Here is a 15,006-nt window from a genome sequence, read left to right as displayed (position 1 = left end):
CTGGGAGTAGCTTTCCCATGCAGGAGCTGGTCAGAGAGCCTACTTGTACCTGCAGCTGACTGTGTCACTATCTGTATGAAGGCTGATGAAAGTGCAGGCTGCAGAGCTTTGTAGCTTGTCACAGCAGTACAGTGGGAGAGGGAACCCAGGCTGGTGGATCAGGGGGCTCAGCGGCACTCCAGTTCCAGGTGGCACCCGTCACATAGTCTACCCTGACTATAACTTGTTTGCCATTGTACTCTTAAACCAGACTAACTGAGCATTTTAAACAATTAACTTTGATAGCTAGATGATGAAATCCTGTTTCCCCCAAATAACATGTACATGAATGCTCCCATATCCCCCCACCACCCCATGTCTCTTTGGGTCACTTTTACATTTTAAATAGAAAAACTATTTTACTAACATTCATACAGGAATCAGGATTACCATTAGGATGTGAATTTTGTATTTGTGAACAAAGGACATTATCTCTAGACCTGTATCTTTCATAGTCATATAGCCTTTCATTTACATTAATATGTTTAAATCCATTCACAGCACCGTCATAAAAATTCATGTCCTTGATAAAATATTTGCATTCCGTATTTTCTAGTAACTTCCATCACCCACCTATCTGATCTAATGCTGTTTAATGTCAACTGGAGTGGTCCACCCTAAAGACGGAGTTATTATGCAGTCGAGTCTGCTTGTTCTGTCTGTTAAAATGTAGTAGGAAAGCTGCAAGTTGACTCATCTTTTTATATTAGCTGTTCCCTTTCAGTACACTGGGATCATTAGGCTGCTTTTTAGAATACAAACGTAATTCATCTTTCTGAAAAAAGGACACTTTATTTTTCCCCATTGTTTTTGGTGAAGGAAAGACCCTCCTAACAGATCCGAATCAGTATGGACATGGATGTCTATCGATAGCCTGTGTTCTAAAACAAACAGATTAGTGGGCATAGTGAACAATCTGGACTGTCAAATGCAAGCTGTATGCGGTGAAGTCAAGAAATACAGTCAGAGTGGGATGCTGTGCTCCAACGATTTTCATGTAAGAGATAAATCCAGATGTAATGTAACATTTGAAGAGCTCTGACTGGAGCCGAACTGTGTTTTCATGCAGCCTTGTGAGAGTAAGTGGAATCATTTTCCCCACTATACTGAGGCTTCATACAAACACAAAGCACCCCACCCACACACCTTTTTCTTTCTGTTCATACTAATGGTGCAATCAGGGGATCTCCAATCCAATTTTAGTATCATCACAGCCAGAAGCAGGCTAATGGAGCATTTCAGAGATGCCCCTGAAACTGCATTTCTAGCAACCTAGGGCACTTCCCTTCTTTTATTACACTCCATAAAAGATAAGTCACCCCGGCTTTCTCTTAGCAATCGTCATGAATCAGCAAAGAGCTGCCAAAGAGTGACCATCAGGGAGCACCCAATAAGAAATCATGTGCCAGCTGTTAAAGTATATCTTAGTGATTTATATTCTTTTAATATATCTACTTATCTGGAAGGAGGGACAATCCAGGGAGAAGCATGGGGATTTGCATTTTATAGAACACACTGCAAAAGAAGATATTGTCAAGCAGTATTTAGCTTTGTGGATTGCTTTAATTTTTGCTTATGCAAAAAGGGGAGCCAGTTAATGTGATTTCTCCCCAAAATGTAAATTTGCAAGTTCAGTTGGATTCTCTGTGTACTATTACAGATGGCAGACCCTCAATGTCTGAGGGATGTAGGGAACACTTTGATGTAGATCCAGAATTGAAGAATTAGTTCATTCTTTAGCCCTTTACTTCCATTATCTGTGATTAACATAAGGGGTTCGCCTACCATAAATGAAAGACATTAGATGAAAATTTTCTTGCCAGCAGACCATTGCAGCAGGGGAAAGCAAAACTATGCCCTGCTCTAAACTGTGTCTGCCAAAAGTTAAGACGACCAACAATGAAATCTATGACTGCAAATCATGAGAGGTATAGATACTCCTCAGCAAGTGTGCAGTCTCCTTTTTATATCCCAGGTCCATAAAAAAGCACATCCCTTAGAAAAATCTCAACCCTAATATTGTCATCCTAACTCCCTGAAGGGCACGTTCTGAGGCATTCTGCACATCCTTAAAATTCTTCTCCCTTAATCAGATCCTTCATTGGATTTCTTTTTTTTTTTCCTGGTGTTATCACGAGGATGATAACAATCACTCTGTTTCAGTGTGGTGGTGGCACTTGCTGGTGGTTTTAAGAGAGCTAGCTAGACCCATAAAGTTGGCTCTGCTCCTTGCTGCCAGCTGAGAGAGACAGAACAGATGGGAAAGAGAAAGCAAATGAAGAACAAAATAAAACAGTGTGATTAATTTTATTCAAAAGGAGAAAACATGTATTGCATCAAAACAAAGCTAAAAATGCAGCAATATCGATTTCAAGTATAAGCAATTGCTGTAGTTGCCACAGAGATACTATGTGAACATGGATGAAAGATGGCGGGGGGTACTCAGCAAATAATCTGCCTATTAAAATGTGACCCACATTGTGAAGAAGTTTGAGATCCTCTGCTCTGTTTTGTATGTTAATTGCAAGCTGTCTAAGACTAGAAGTGTGAACTTTCCTCATTCACCATCAGTAGGGTGTTACCTTTAGAGCCTTTTCTGCACAGTCAGTTTCTCAACTGACTTTTAAAAACATCAGCTCAGCTCCTCAGCTAACGAGTGCACAGCAGAGTTCACTGAGGGGATGTAAAGGTGGTCACTGTACTCCTGACAGACGCTGGTATCGAACCTGGGAACCTCTGGAGCTAAATGCATGAGCCTCTACCGCAGGAATCAGCAACCTTTGCGACACAGCCCATCAGGGTAATCTGCTGGCAGGCCGCAAGATGTTTTGTTTACGTTGACTGTCTGCAGGCACAGTCCTCCCCCAGCTCCCAGTGGCCACAGTTCACCGTTCCCGGCCAATGGGAGTGGCGAAAAGCGGTGGCCAGTATGTCCCTGTGGCCCATGCGGCTTCCCCTCAGCTCCCATGAGCCAGGAACAGTGAATCGCGGCCACTGGGAGCTGCTGGGGGGGAGGGGGTGTGCCTGCGGACAGTCAACTTAAACAAAACGTCTTGTGGCCTCCCAGCGGATTACCCTGATGGGCCACATGCCAAGGCTGCGGACCCCTGCTCTACTGCATGACCTAAAAGTCACATGGCCCTTAGCTAAGGCTGTAGAGCAGACTCAATCTTTAAGTGGTCTCGGTGCCACTAGAGGGGCCAGAACACCACACGCAGGTGGTGTGTGGGTTACACTCCCACCATAAATGGGCCAGCCACATCTCAGTTTTGTCCCCTAGCACAAATCTGAGCACCTTCTTCATTAGTTCTTATGTGTCACTTTCCTTCATATCCCCATATGGATGCTGGGCCAGATTTTCAGCTGGTGTAAACTGATGTAGCTCCAGTGACTTTGATGGAACTGATTTATACCATTTTAAGCCTCTGACCCTAAATCACACAGGCTTAATCCCCCCCAACATCACTTAAAATCTTCCTTTTCCTCTCAATTGTCATCACAAAAATCTTCAGTGTCATCCTCACCCTGGATTGCTGTAAACTCATTCTCTTCAGGCTCCAGCTGAAGCCCACATCACACAATTTGCTCAGTATCCTATTATAAAAATCACCTGCTTTTTCCTACGCTAAGCCCACAGTCAGACACTCCTAAGGTGTCTGCACTGGCACCCTAAACCTAATAAAAGAAATATAAGATATTCAAATTACCTGCCACAGCCTTCCATACCTCTCCTTGTCACCTTTTATGTCCTTCCACGCTCTCTTTGCGCAGCCAAAGCTGCTATTGGGATGCTTTCCTTCATGTCTACCTCTTTTAGCTTAACAAAGAGAATATTATAAGGAGTGACATGATTTCAGTTTACAAGTATCTACATGGGGAACTAAAATTACTAATAAGGCTCTTCAACCTAGCAGACAAAAACATATGATACAACGGTTGGAGTTGAAGATAGACATATTCAGACAAGAAATGAAGCACAATTTTTATTTTTTTAAACACTGAGGGTAATTAACCATTGTGACAATTTACCAAGGGCTGAGGAGGATTCTACATTAGTGGCAATTATTAAAAGAAAGATTGAATGTTTTCTGAAATAGATCCTTTAGTTCAAACAGAAATTAGTTCAGGGAAGTTCTATGACCTGTGTTATCTAGTCTACACTCTTAGATGAGCACAGTGGTCCCTTACGGCTTGAGAAACTGTGAATCTCCTTACAGCTATTTGTGCTCTGTTTTTAAATGGAACTCCCTCTTTATGAGCTAAATCTAACGTGTTAGCAGATGAACCAAACTCCCAGGGTTCTCAGTAGATGAACCAAGTCCCAGACTAAATCCTTGTGTGTTGTCAAACAACGGAGCGCGTGTGTCCTTTTGCTTTGATCTGTAGACCCTTACAAAACATGTCCAGATGTGCAGGAATCCAAGAAATAGAATAATTATCTCATTAATCATAGAAGACGTGTAACAATAATGACTTGCTGAACAGATGTTCTTTTGTGACATCTCAGTTTACATACTCGATAAGCTAAAGACATCAACAAGTAGCCAATGAGAATGAAAAGAGTAAGAAATTCCATAAACAAGTATAGTATATACAGAGATAAATTTCTAAAAGATAGGTGGAACAGAGATGCAAAGCTGCTCCCTGGCTTGGTGCTGTATTAATCGATCCGTTACCTTTCTGTAGTACACTGATTAATCTTTGATAATCTTTGATTAATAAAAATTAAGCCTGCTTACCTGACCTTATTACTAATAGAACTGAACCTTTATCTAACACCTCCTCTATGTTTTCTCAAAACTGACTCTTATCTGCCCAAAAGACATACACTGTAACCTCAAAAGGAAATGCACACGCATATTGTCTTCTCCCTCATTATGCCTATTCCTAGCCCTTCCAGCCCACTGTGTTGTCATCTCTTCCTGTTTTTCTTTTCTTGATTATCTGTCTGGAGTATGAAACATTTTCTAGGCATTTTGTGGAGGGAAATAATAAATAAATAGAAATCATATTCTTAAACTGCTCTAAAAATGATTTGTGATGTTAAAGTTGATATTGTCTAATTCATGGGAAGCATATGTGCTCTGGGCAGCAACAAAGAGAGAAAGGAAATCAGCCTAGATCTTAGAACATAAGAATGGCCACACTGGGTCAGACCAAAGGTCCATAGCCCAGCATCCTGTCTTCCGACAGTGGCCAATGCCAGGCCACAGAACAGAACAGAACCTGAACAGAACAGGCAATCAAGTGATCCATCCCGTCACTCATTCCCAGCTTCTGGCAAACAGAGGCTGGGGACACCATCCCTACCCATCCTGGCTAATAACCATTGCTGGACCTATCCTCCATGAACTTATCTTGTTCTTTTTTGAATCCTGTTATGGTCTGATTCTTCACAACATCCTCTGGCAAAGAGTTCCACAGGTTGACTGTGCGTTGTGTGAAGAAATACTCCTCTTATTTGTTTTAAACCTGCTACCTATTAATTTCATTTGGTGACTCCCAGTTCTTGTGTTATGAGGAGTTATTAACACATCCTTATTTACTTTCTTGACACCTGTCTTGATTTTATAGATCTCTATCATATCCTCCCTTAGTCATCTCCTTTCCACGCTGAAAAGTCCCAGTCTTATTAATCTCTCCTCACACGGAAGCCGTTCTATACCCCTGTCATAAACAGATAGTTAAGGGTTAAGGTCTGTTTTACCTGTAAAGGGTTAACATGTAGTACCTGGTGACCACCTGACCAGAGGACCAATCAGAGATAAGATTTTTTCAAATCTCTGTGGAGGGAAGCCTTTGTCTGTGTGAGAACTGTTTTTGGACCTAACAGAGGACAGTCATGTCTCCAAGTTCTCCTGGAGTAGTTTCTACTAATTAATAGTGAGTATTAATTAGAAAGGCGAATTAGTCTTATGATTTGATTTCTACATTTGCAATTGTGTGTTTGCTAAAGGAAATGCTTTATTCCTGTTTGCTGATATTGCTTTTACTGAGAAAAGAAAGAGAGAGGATTCTCTCCAGAACTTAGCAAGGTTATACCCTATGAGTGCCCAGCTTGGATTCATAGAGATTCTGTATTTTCTTTTGTTCTCTTAATAAATTCTTTTCTTTTCTTTGGACTTGGTTAATTCCTTCCCTTGGGGAAATTCAGGGGAAGGGGAGGGGGAAGTGGGCTGCTTCCCTGTGTGTGTGAGATTCAAGGAGTTGAATCAGGGGGGAGGGGGAAGGTTCCTCCTCTGTGAATTGATCTGTGTTCCCAAGGGGGGAAACAGGGGTGTCCCGGCCCACGGAATTGACCGGGTGGTGGCAGCCGAAGGGAAGACCTACCCTAGGATTTTGGGGTGGGGGGAAGACATGCGGGTCCTCACTTTGAAACCGCCCAGTTTCAAGTGAGGGTAGACTCTGACAACCCCAATCATTTTTGTTGCCCTTTTCTGTATCTTTTCCAATATATCTTTTTTGAGATGGAGCAACCACATCTGCATGCAGTATTCAAGATGTGGGCATACCATGGATTTATATAGAGGCAATATGACATTTTCTGTCTTATTATCTATCCATTTCTTAATGATTCCCAACATTCTGTTTGCTTTTTTAACTGCTGCTGCACACTGAGTGGATGTTTTTACAGAACTATCCACAATGACTCCAAGATCTCTTTCTTGAGTGGTAACACTAACAGCTAATTTAGACCCCATCATTTTATACATATAATTGGGATTATGTTTTCCAATGTGCATTACTTTGCATTTATCAACATTGAATTTCATTTGCCATTTTGTTGCCCAGTCATCCAGTGTTGTGACATCCTTTCATAGCTCTTTGCAGTCTGCCTTGGACTTAAGTATCTTGAGTCGTTTTGCATCATCTGGAAAAAGAGATAAAAAGTGAGGTGGCAAAATCTGCAGATCATTTATGAATGTGTTGAACAAGACTAGTCCCAGTATAGACCCCTGGGGGACACCATTATTTACATCTCTCCATTCTGAGAACTGACCATTTATTCCTACCCTTTGTTTGCTATCTTTTAAACAGTCACCAATCCATGAGAGGACCTTCCCTCTTATCCCATGACAGCTTACCTTGCTTAAGAGCCTTTGGTGAGGGACCTTGTCAAAGTCTTTCTGAAAATCTAAGTACACTATATCCACTGGTTCTCCCTGTTCCACATGCTTATTGACCCCCTCAAAGAATTCTAGTAGATTGGTGAGTCCTGATTTCTCTTTACAAAAACCATGTTGACTCTTCCCCAACAAATTATGTTCATTTATGTGTCTGACAATTCTGTTCTTTACTATAGTTTCAACCAGTTTGCCTGGTACTGAAGTCAGGCTTACCAACCTGTAATTGTCAGGATCACCTCTGGAGCCCTTTTTAAAAATTGGCATCACATTAGCTATCCCCCAGTCATTTGGTACAGAAGCAGATTTAAAGGATAGGTTACAGACTACAGTTAGTAGTCCTGCAATTTCACATTGAAGTTCCTTCAGAACTCTTGGGTGAGGGGGATCAGGGCTAGGGCAGGGCCGTCCCTAGACATTGTGGTGCCCTACACAGCTGCCCTCCCCCCATGGGGGGGAGAAGTGGCTGTCCCCAGGCCTCTGCAAGGTCTGTCGGGGGCAGGAGCAGGCTTGGGGGGAAAGGGAAGAAGCCACCCCCCCAGCACGAGCTAGCGGAGAGGGTTGGGGCCGGGTCTCTTCACTTCCTGCTGCCTGGTGATTATATGTAAGCAGAGTCAGGATGAACTCTACCCTGACATCTGGTGGTGAATTGTGGTGAGTTGTGGGAAAGAACTTCAGGGGCTGGTCTTGTTTACATAGGCACACCCACTCCACCTAGCATGAGCCCACAGCTGCCCAAATGGTCACTTTGGTAGCTGTGGGATCCCCAGTTTCTCTGTTATTGGGGCAGGAAGAATAAAGTGTTGTTACCATGATTATGTGAATCAAGGCCAGTGGAACTGTTTTATGACAGAGGGACTCATCATCAACTAAGTAGCACTTGCTAGACAAGGGACATGGGTTCCAAAACCCAGTGAACTGAGAGAGGTCAGGGGTTAGGTATTTGTACCTGATAGTATGGGGCCTTTTTGAGAGTCTGAAACACCAATTGTCTCTCCCCTTCTCTCTGCTGTTGAATAGCAGGGCTAATTTTGATTCCTTTAAAAGTCTAGTTACAGGCTGCTGTGCTGAATTCACTTTGCGCCAATGGTGCACCAGCACTGGGGCTCCCCTACTGCAAGCTGAAATCACTAAAGAGTTAAAATTACCAAGAGCTGAGTCACTGAGTGCTGTGTTAACTAGTGGGGAGCCTGAAGATATATTGCTAAGTGGCTGGCAGAGTGGAGCAGTTTGTGGGACAGTTGGAGCGACCCACGAGACGGCGAGTGGAGTGAAGCAGTTCGTAGGACGGCTGGAGCAGCTCACAGGACGACTGGTGGAGTGGAGAGGTTTGTGGTGAAGGCTGCAGCAGAACCCCACAAAGAGGTGGGCAGTTGGCCTTGGACCACATAAGGTGCCACTTAACACCCTGTGCACCCCTTTCCCCCCCTTTCCACCCAGGCTGGGGGGGGTAAAACTCTGCAGATAAACTTTTGAACTCTGGGGCTGCACTGACCAGGGACAGAGACTTTTGGGTTGTTGGACTTTGGGGTGATTTTTGGGTTGCTGGACTCAAGAGACTTTTGGGGTGTTGGACTTTTGGGTGATCTTTTGGACTGTTGTACTTAAGACCCTGAGGGGAAAAGGATACTGCCAAACTTACTTGGAGGTGGGTCTTTTGCTCATGGTTTGTGTTATGAATCCTGTTTGTGGTGTTTCCCCAACATAATGCCGCATTGTTTCCCTCCTTTATTAAAAGGATTTTGCTACACTCAGACTCCGTGCCTGCGAGAGGGGAAGTATTGCCTCTTAGAGGTGCCTGGAGAGTGGTATGTAATTGTCCCAGGTCATTGGGTGGGGGCTCGAGCCAGTTTTGCATTGCATTATTGAAACTGAACCCCTAGATACTGAACCCAGCCCTCGTTGCTGCCAACTCAGACGGGCAGAAGGATTACATATATTTAAAAGTGTTTTTGATTTATAAAGGGCGGCCGCACTCAGAGGCTTGCTATGTCACCAGTACAAAAGTTTGAGAACTACTGTTCTAATCTCTCTGGCCTAGTAAAGTGATTGTTTTAGGATTGGGGTTGCTGCTGCAGTTTGGAACTGGATTAGTGACCCTGGAACTAATTAGATTGGGAACTGGGCTGAGGATTTGGACCTTAAAGTCACATTACTGAGGTGTTTGGAAGAACAAAGTAAAACCCAGATTTGTGAATCAGCAGTTTGATATTAATGAACGATACGATTATATAGCCACATCTAGGGTGACCAGCTGTCCCGATTTTATAGGGACAGTCCCAGGGATGAAAGTAATTTAAAGGATTTACTGGGACGCCGGAGTCCTGAGCGGGGGCATGGCCTCAACTGGAAGAGGTGGGTCCTCAACCGGAAGAGGCGGGGCCTTCCAAGATTTAAAGGAAGCCCTGGGAGCCCTGGGGCCTTTAAATCACCCCAGACCTATCAGCTGCAGAGGCGGCAGGGAGCCCCAGGCCTCAGGGGTGAATTGAAGGGCCTGGGGCTCCGGCCGCCGCGGAGCTCCAGGCCCTTTAAGTCATTGCAGGAGTCCTGCTGCCGCTACTCCGGGGCAGCAGGGCTCTGGCTGTGATTTAAAGGGCCCAGGGCTCCGGCCGCTTAGGGGAGCCCCAGGCTCATTAAAGTGCCACTAGAGCCCTGCCGCCGCTGGGGCTCCGGCAGCCGGGCTCAGGCAGGGATTTAAAGGGCCCGGGGCTCCCCACAGCGGCTGGAACCCTGGGACCTTTAGATCACCGCCGGGGAAGTCAGTCCAGTCCGGCACGGCGTACCGGCTCTTGCCGGTATGCCGTACTGGACCAGACCGGCTTACTTTCACCTCTGACAGTCCCGATATTTGGTTGGGTTTTTTTATACGGGCTTCTATTACCCCCATCCCGATTTTTCACACTTGCTATCTGGTCACCCTAGCCACGGAAGCACATAATCACAACATTGCAACTCTAACCATTACAAAACCTGACAGAGGCTAATACCAAAACATTATGATGTGTGTGTGTGCAGGGCCAGCCTTTGGGGTGGGAAGGGAGCGGTGTGCAGGGTTTGGATTCCCACCTGACCTGCTGAGGGCCAGCTGGGCTGATGGAGGCAGCAGGCAGGTGAGCAGCAGAGCTGGAGTGGGGGAGCAACCTGAGCTGCAGGGGGCAGTTGGACGGCCAGCCGTCCAAGCCAGATGACTCCTCCGAAGCAGGAGGTCCCCTCCTCCCCCCTGCCCCACGTGTGCAGGCGCTGCTGTTCCTGCCCCGTCCCCTTTTCTCCCCAGAGCCGCCCTGGCCACTCGGACTGGGAGTAGGGTAACCAGATGGCACGGGACGGGGGGTGGGGGATAATAGGAGCCTATATAAGAAAAAGACCCAAAAATCGGGACTGTCCCTATAAAATCAGGACATCTGGTCTCCCTAACTGGGAGCGTCCTCCTGTCTGCTGGGGGGGGGGGGGTGATGTCAGGATGTCCCCTCACCCGTGCACTCAATTTCCACTGAGCTGGGGTGACAGGACAGGGGGACTGAGTGTGTGTGCTGCTGGCTCTAGAGCTGCTGGTGACTGCTCATGTCTGAACACAAGCCTTCAGGCTCCTGACCCTGAGTGCTTTCTTAAAGAACCAGCACACTGCTACACTCAGGCACACACACATTCCCCCTCAACACAACACACACTCTGTCACACACACACACTGACATACGCACACACACATTCCCTCTCTCTCCCCCCAACTCACACAACACTAGGGCTCCCTGCACTCAGGTCACTTCCTCACCTGGGCTGTGCTGAGGCATCCGCAGCTGCTGGTCTCCTGCACTCTCCTTATGCAGCCCAGGGGGTGCACGGGGCAGAGGAGCAGCGGTCCAGTGGGGGTACGAGCAGCAATGCCAGCTGTTTTGTGCATCCAGGTGGGTCAGTTTCCCCATGTGGGTGCAGGAGGGGGATGCAGGGGTTAGGGGCTCAGGAGGGAGGTGCAGGGGGTAGAAGTGAAGGGGGTGCAGGGATTAGAGGCACAGGAGGGGAGTGCAGGGATTGGGGTATAGGGGGCACAGTGCAGAGGTTAGGGGCACAGGAGGGGAATGCAGGAGGTAGGAGTGAAGGTGGCACAGTGCAGGGGTAGGGATGGTGGGGAGCCCATGGGGGACCAGGAGCAATGGGGAGCACCATGTCCATGGGGGCAAGGGGCACCAAAATGCAAGTTCACCCAGGGTCCGATAAAGTCTCAATGGTTTGGGCAGTGATGGCTTGAGTGAAGCTATGAAAGACGGTTTAACTGTAATAGAAATAAATATATGTGGATATCTGGGTATCCAAATATGAAAGCTTTAAACCAGCTGCTAATGTATTTCTGATTTTTTTTATTGTTTTATATGGGTATAGTTACACCATTTATTCAGATTAGACTGTAGATGGAGCTAGGTATACGAATGTAATAGGTTATAATATTACACATTACTAGAAAAAAAGTTGTTTTTATTTTTTTAAGAAAGAAAGAAAGAAAGAAAGAAAGAAAGAAAGAAAGAAAGAAAAAGGCAGGCATTGGTAAGGTGCCCCTTCAACAAAATCATTAACATTTATAACAGGTAGCAGATTTTTGACAGAAGCATCAGAAAATCTGTTAGTGAAAGGAAGAAAAAAATGTCTTAAACACCCAACTCAAATTAAAATCCAGTCATAAAAATATTGAAAGGAAACCTGAATCAAAATCAAAATTTGAAAGTCAATCAAGAGAGACACTATTATAAATCTTAAATGACTCATCTGCTCACTACCCATACCGCACGCTATGTCATCTCCAAGGGAGAACCCCACTGTGACATCACTACACACCTACCAATTAATCAGAGTGGTGGGGGAAGTGTCCAGGCACATGGGGATGTCCGTGTCAGTGCAGCTGCAACTTTTGCTGGCACCCCCTGTATCCTTTGTATGCCCCACCCTCCCATTGTTGAAAATCCAGACGGCAATTTGATACCCTGCTCCGATTTGTACATTCCTTCGGCTCTGCGTCGCCTGCACCCAACCTCCTCCTTCCTCCCGATCAGCTGCTCAGCTCGCCCTCGCACACCCCGCTCCCAGACCCTTTCCCGCTGCCGGCTCGCCGCGCTGCGTTTGGGGAAGGGGAGTTTTGCTGCAGCTCAGGGCGGAGGGCAGGGGAAGGGCCCCAGCTCCAGCGGGGCTTCACTTTGGCAATGGGCATGTGCAGACACTGTGCACATGCCCATTGAGGCCGTATGCGGCCGGGCGGATTCTGCTGTTCCACCGGCAAAGCCCTCGCACAAGCCGCATCCTGAGAGAGCGGCAGAGCCAGACGGGGGGAGACCCACGCTCGCACTCACACGCGGCCAGACAGGGCGGGTGGAGGAACCGCCTAGACGTTTCTGGCTCCTGCCTTCTCCAGCGAGCGACTCCCCCGCTGCATGTGTTGGCCACGCTAAAGGATCGCGTGATCCCAATGAAATACACAAAACTGTATCTCTGTGCTGATCCTGTGTCGGAAACAATGGGACCCGCGGCCGCCGGCGTGGGGCCCAGCCCCCGAAACGTGCTGCCAAGTGGATTTTTGGAGAGGTGAGGCTGGAAACTTTCCGGAGGAGCGTGAATGTACCAGTGACATGCCTGGCTCCCTCCTTCCCTGAGCGCCTGAGGATTTTCTGATTGGCAGCTTGTCCCTCGGAGGCTCGCGGCGGCGCTGTCATGGGGCTGACATAAAGCGGGATCATCAGGTCCTCTTCTTTCAAAGTGGGTGGGTGGGGGGAGTCCTCCGCCTCCATTGACTACACAGTTCTTCTTGGTCGTCTCGATTGCGGCCGAGCCGCTGTGACTTCCTTCTTCCAGCCAAGTTCCCCGCCCGCCGCGCCAGCTGCGGGAGGCGGTCAGCGATGCCGCCCACCCGCTCCCGCGGCGGCCCCCTCCGGCAGCCGGGACTTTAGGAGCCGCGGCTGAAGATGGGGCGGGGAGGCACCGCGGCCAGCCGCCGGCTGCCCTGAGGACGGACTGACTGACTGACTGCTCGTTTTCTGGGCGGGAGGCAGAAGGGGGCGGGGGCGGGGGCCGCCAGCTGACCAACTTGCGGTGGGAAAGCGAGGACGCGTGGCCACCCCCAGCCCCTCCGTGTCACGGGGCGCTGGTGTGATTCCCTCGCAAGCGGCGATTCCCTTCCGACCCGCGCGCTGCTTTCACCCCAGCGCGTGTGCCAGGGGGTGGGGGACATTCAGCACCGCCCGGCTCACACAGGGGCGCTACAACCGAGCAGCCGCAGCCCCCCCCCCGCCCCGGATCCGGCGTGTGCTGTGCGGGGTGTGTGTGTGTGTGTGCGGGGGGCTGTTGTTGTTGTTGCTGCGAGCACGCCTCCCCTCGCCGCTCGCCCCATGAGGGGGAGTGGGCGCTCCGCTCTCCGCGCTGCCGGCGCGGGCTTGGAGCTGAGGCGGCGCTCAGCGGCCAGCCCCCGCCTCCCCGGCCAACTCGGCGGCGCTCTGGCGGCAGGCGCGGCGGGCTCGGGGCTTCTGGCGCTCGCCCGTGCTGCCCTTCGCCGCCCCAGCCCCGCTGCCCTTGGCTGTCTGCTCCCCAGAGCCGGCTGGCGGGGGCGAGTCAGACCATGAGGCGCTGGGAAACTCCTCTAGGGCACAGCCGCGTTCCGGGAGGGAAAGAGCCTTAGCAGCCCCCCGCCCACCCCAGCCCCCCAGCCCTTAGCAGCGCACACACCCACCGAGCGCCGCGGCCGGGTTTTTCTTTTTTTTTTTGTTGTTGCCCGGGTGTATTTCAGGCCGGTGGGGCAGCTCCCGTCTGCCTGGGCTCCCCCGATGGTTTTGCCTCGGCTGCGGGAGAGCTTCAGATCGCACCTCGCCCTCCTGAGCTCCCTCTGCACTAGGATGTTGCGGCAGGTTTTGCACAGGGGGCTGAGGACGTCTTTTTCCAGACTCGGCCACTTCATTGCCAGTCACCCGGTGTTCTTCGCCTCCGCACCTGTGCTGCTCTCGATTTTGCTGGGCGCCAGCTTCAGCAGGTACCAGATCGAGGAGAGCGTGGAGTATCTCCTGGCCCCCAAACACAGCCTGGCCAAGATCGAGAGGAACCTGGTCAACAGCCTTTTCCCGGTCAACCGCTCCAAACACCGGCTCTACTCTGACCTGCAGACCCCTGGGAGGTACGGCAGGGTCATCATCACATCCTTCAGGAAGGCAAACATGCTGGACCAACATCATACTGATCTGATCTTAAAGGTAAACCTCTGCTGTTTTCCCAGTTATTCACCTCCTCCGCACCTCATCTCTCTCTCCGTCCCACCCCTCTTCTTCGATCCAACCTTCCCCACCCTCCCAATCTGTGTGATAACTCAGGCACAGTCCAGATACACATTTATTGCCTGTTGGGGTACACCCTACCTTCCATAGACACTATGTGTCTTGTGAACACAGCTTCTAAGTCACATCCCTGCAACAGTTGGGATGACTACTTATTTTAAAGGAGATGAGAAATCTCCCTTGTTTGTGGATGAAAGAACCTAGACAAAGGTGTGTATTTTTGTGAATAAGGAGGTCAAGGCATTTTGTTAAGTTTTCCAGCACTCTTTATTATTCTTACAGTCATGCCTGTGAGTTAAGTTCACTCTGAATTCAATAACTGGTTTTGAAGTTTGAGCACAAATCTGCAAACTGCTTGGGGGGGGGGGGTGTAGTTTGTATGGATTGCCAGGTATGGACTGCCTGTGACTTTTGGGTACAGAATAGCTTGAAACCTCCATTTCATGGTTCTTGGAACCAAATTACATACCAAATTGATTATTTGTAACTGATAGTATTTCCTCCTCCACTCATCCTCACAAACCTTTTGTTTTTTGGTTTTTTGG

At 48.4% G+C, this 15,006-nt stretch overlaps 1 protein-coding gene across 1 annotated transcript in view; it reads left to right on the top strand.

Annotated features, from left to right (window-relative positions):
• The first annotated feature begins 11,990 nt into the window (after nucleotides 1-11,990).
• The window catches only part of PTCHD1 (patched domain containing 1), a 47,002-nt gene continuing 43,986 nt past the window's right edge, over nucleotides 11,991-15,006 (top strand). The window contains exons 1-2 of the mRNA XM_045009554.1: nucleotides 11,991-12,728; nucleotides 14,077-14,380. Coding sequence (XP_044865489.1) covers nucleotides 12,613-12,728; nucleotides 14,077-14,380 — 420 coding nt within the window. The 5' untranslated portion in view covers nucleotides 11,991-12,612. The remainder of the gene's footprint in view (nucleotides 12,729-14,076; nucleotides 14,381-15,006) is intronic.

Source organism: Mauremys mutica, chromosome 1 (genome assembly GCF_020497125.1).
Source record: "Mauremys mutica isolate MM-2020 ecotype Southern chromosome 1, ASM2049712v1, whole genome shotgun sequence".
In the NCBI taxonomy this organism is placed as follows: Eukaryota; Metazoa; Chordata; order Testudines; family Geoemydidae; genus Mauremys; species Mauremys mutica.
Note: the sequence above shows the minus strand (reverse complement) of the source record. Positions and strands in the feature narration are given on the sequence as shown.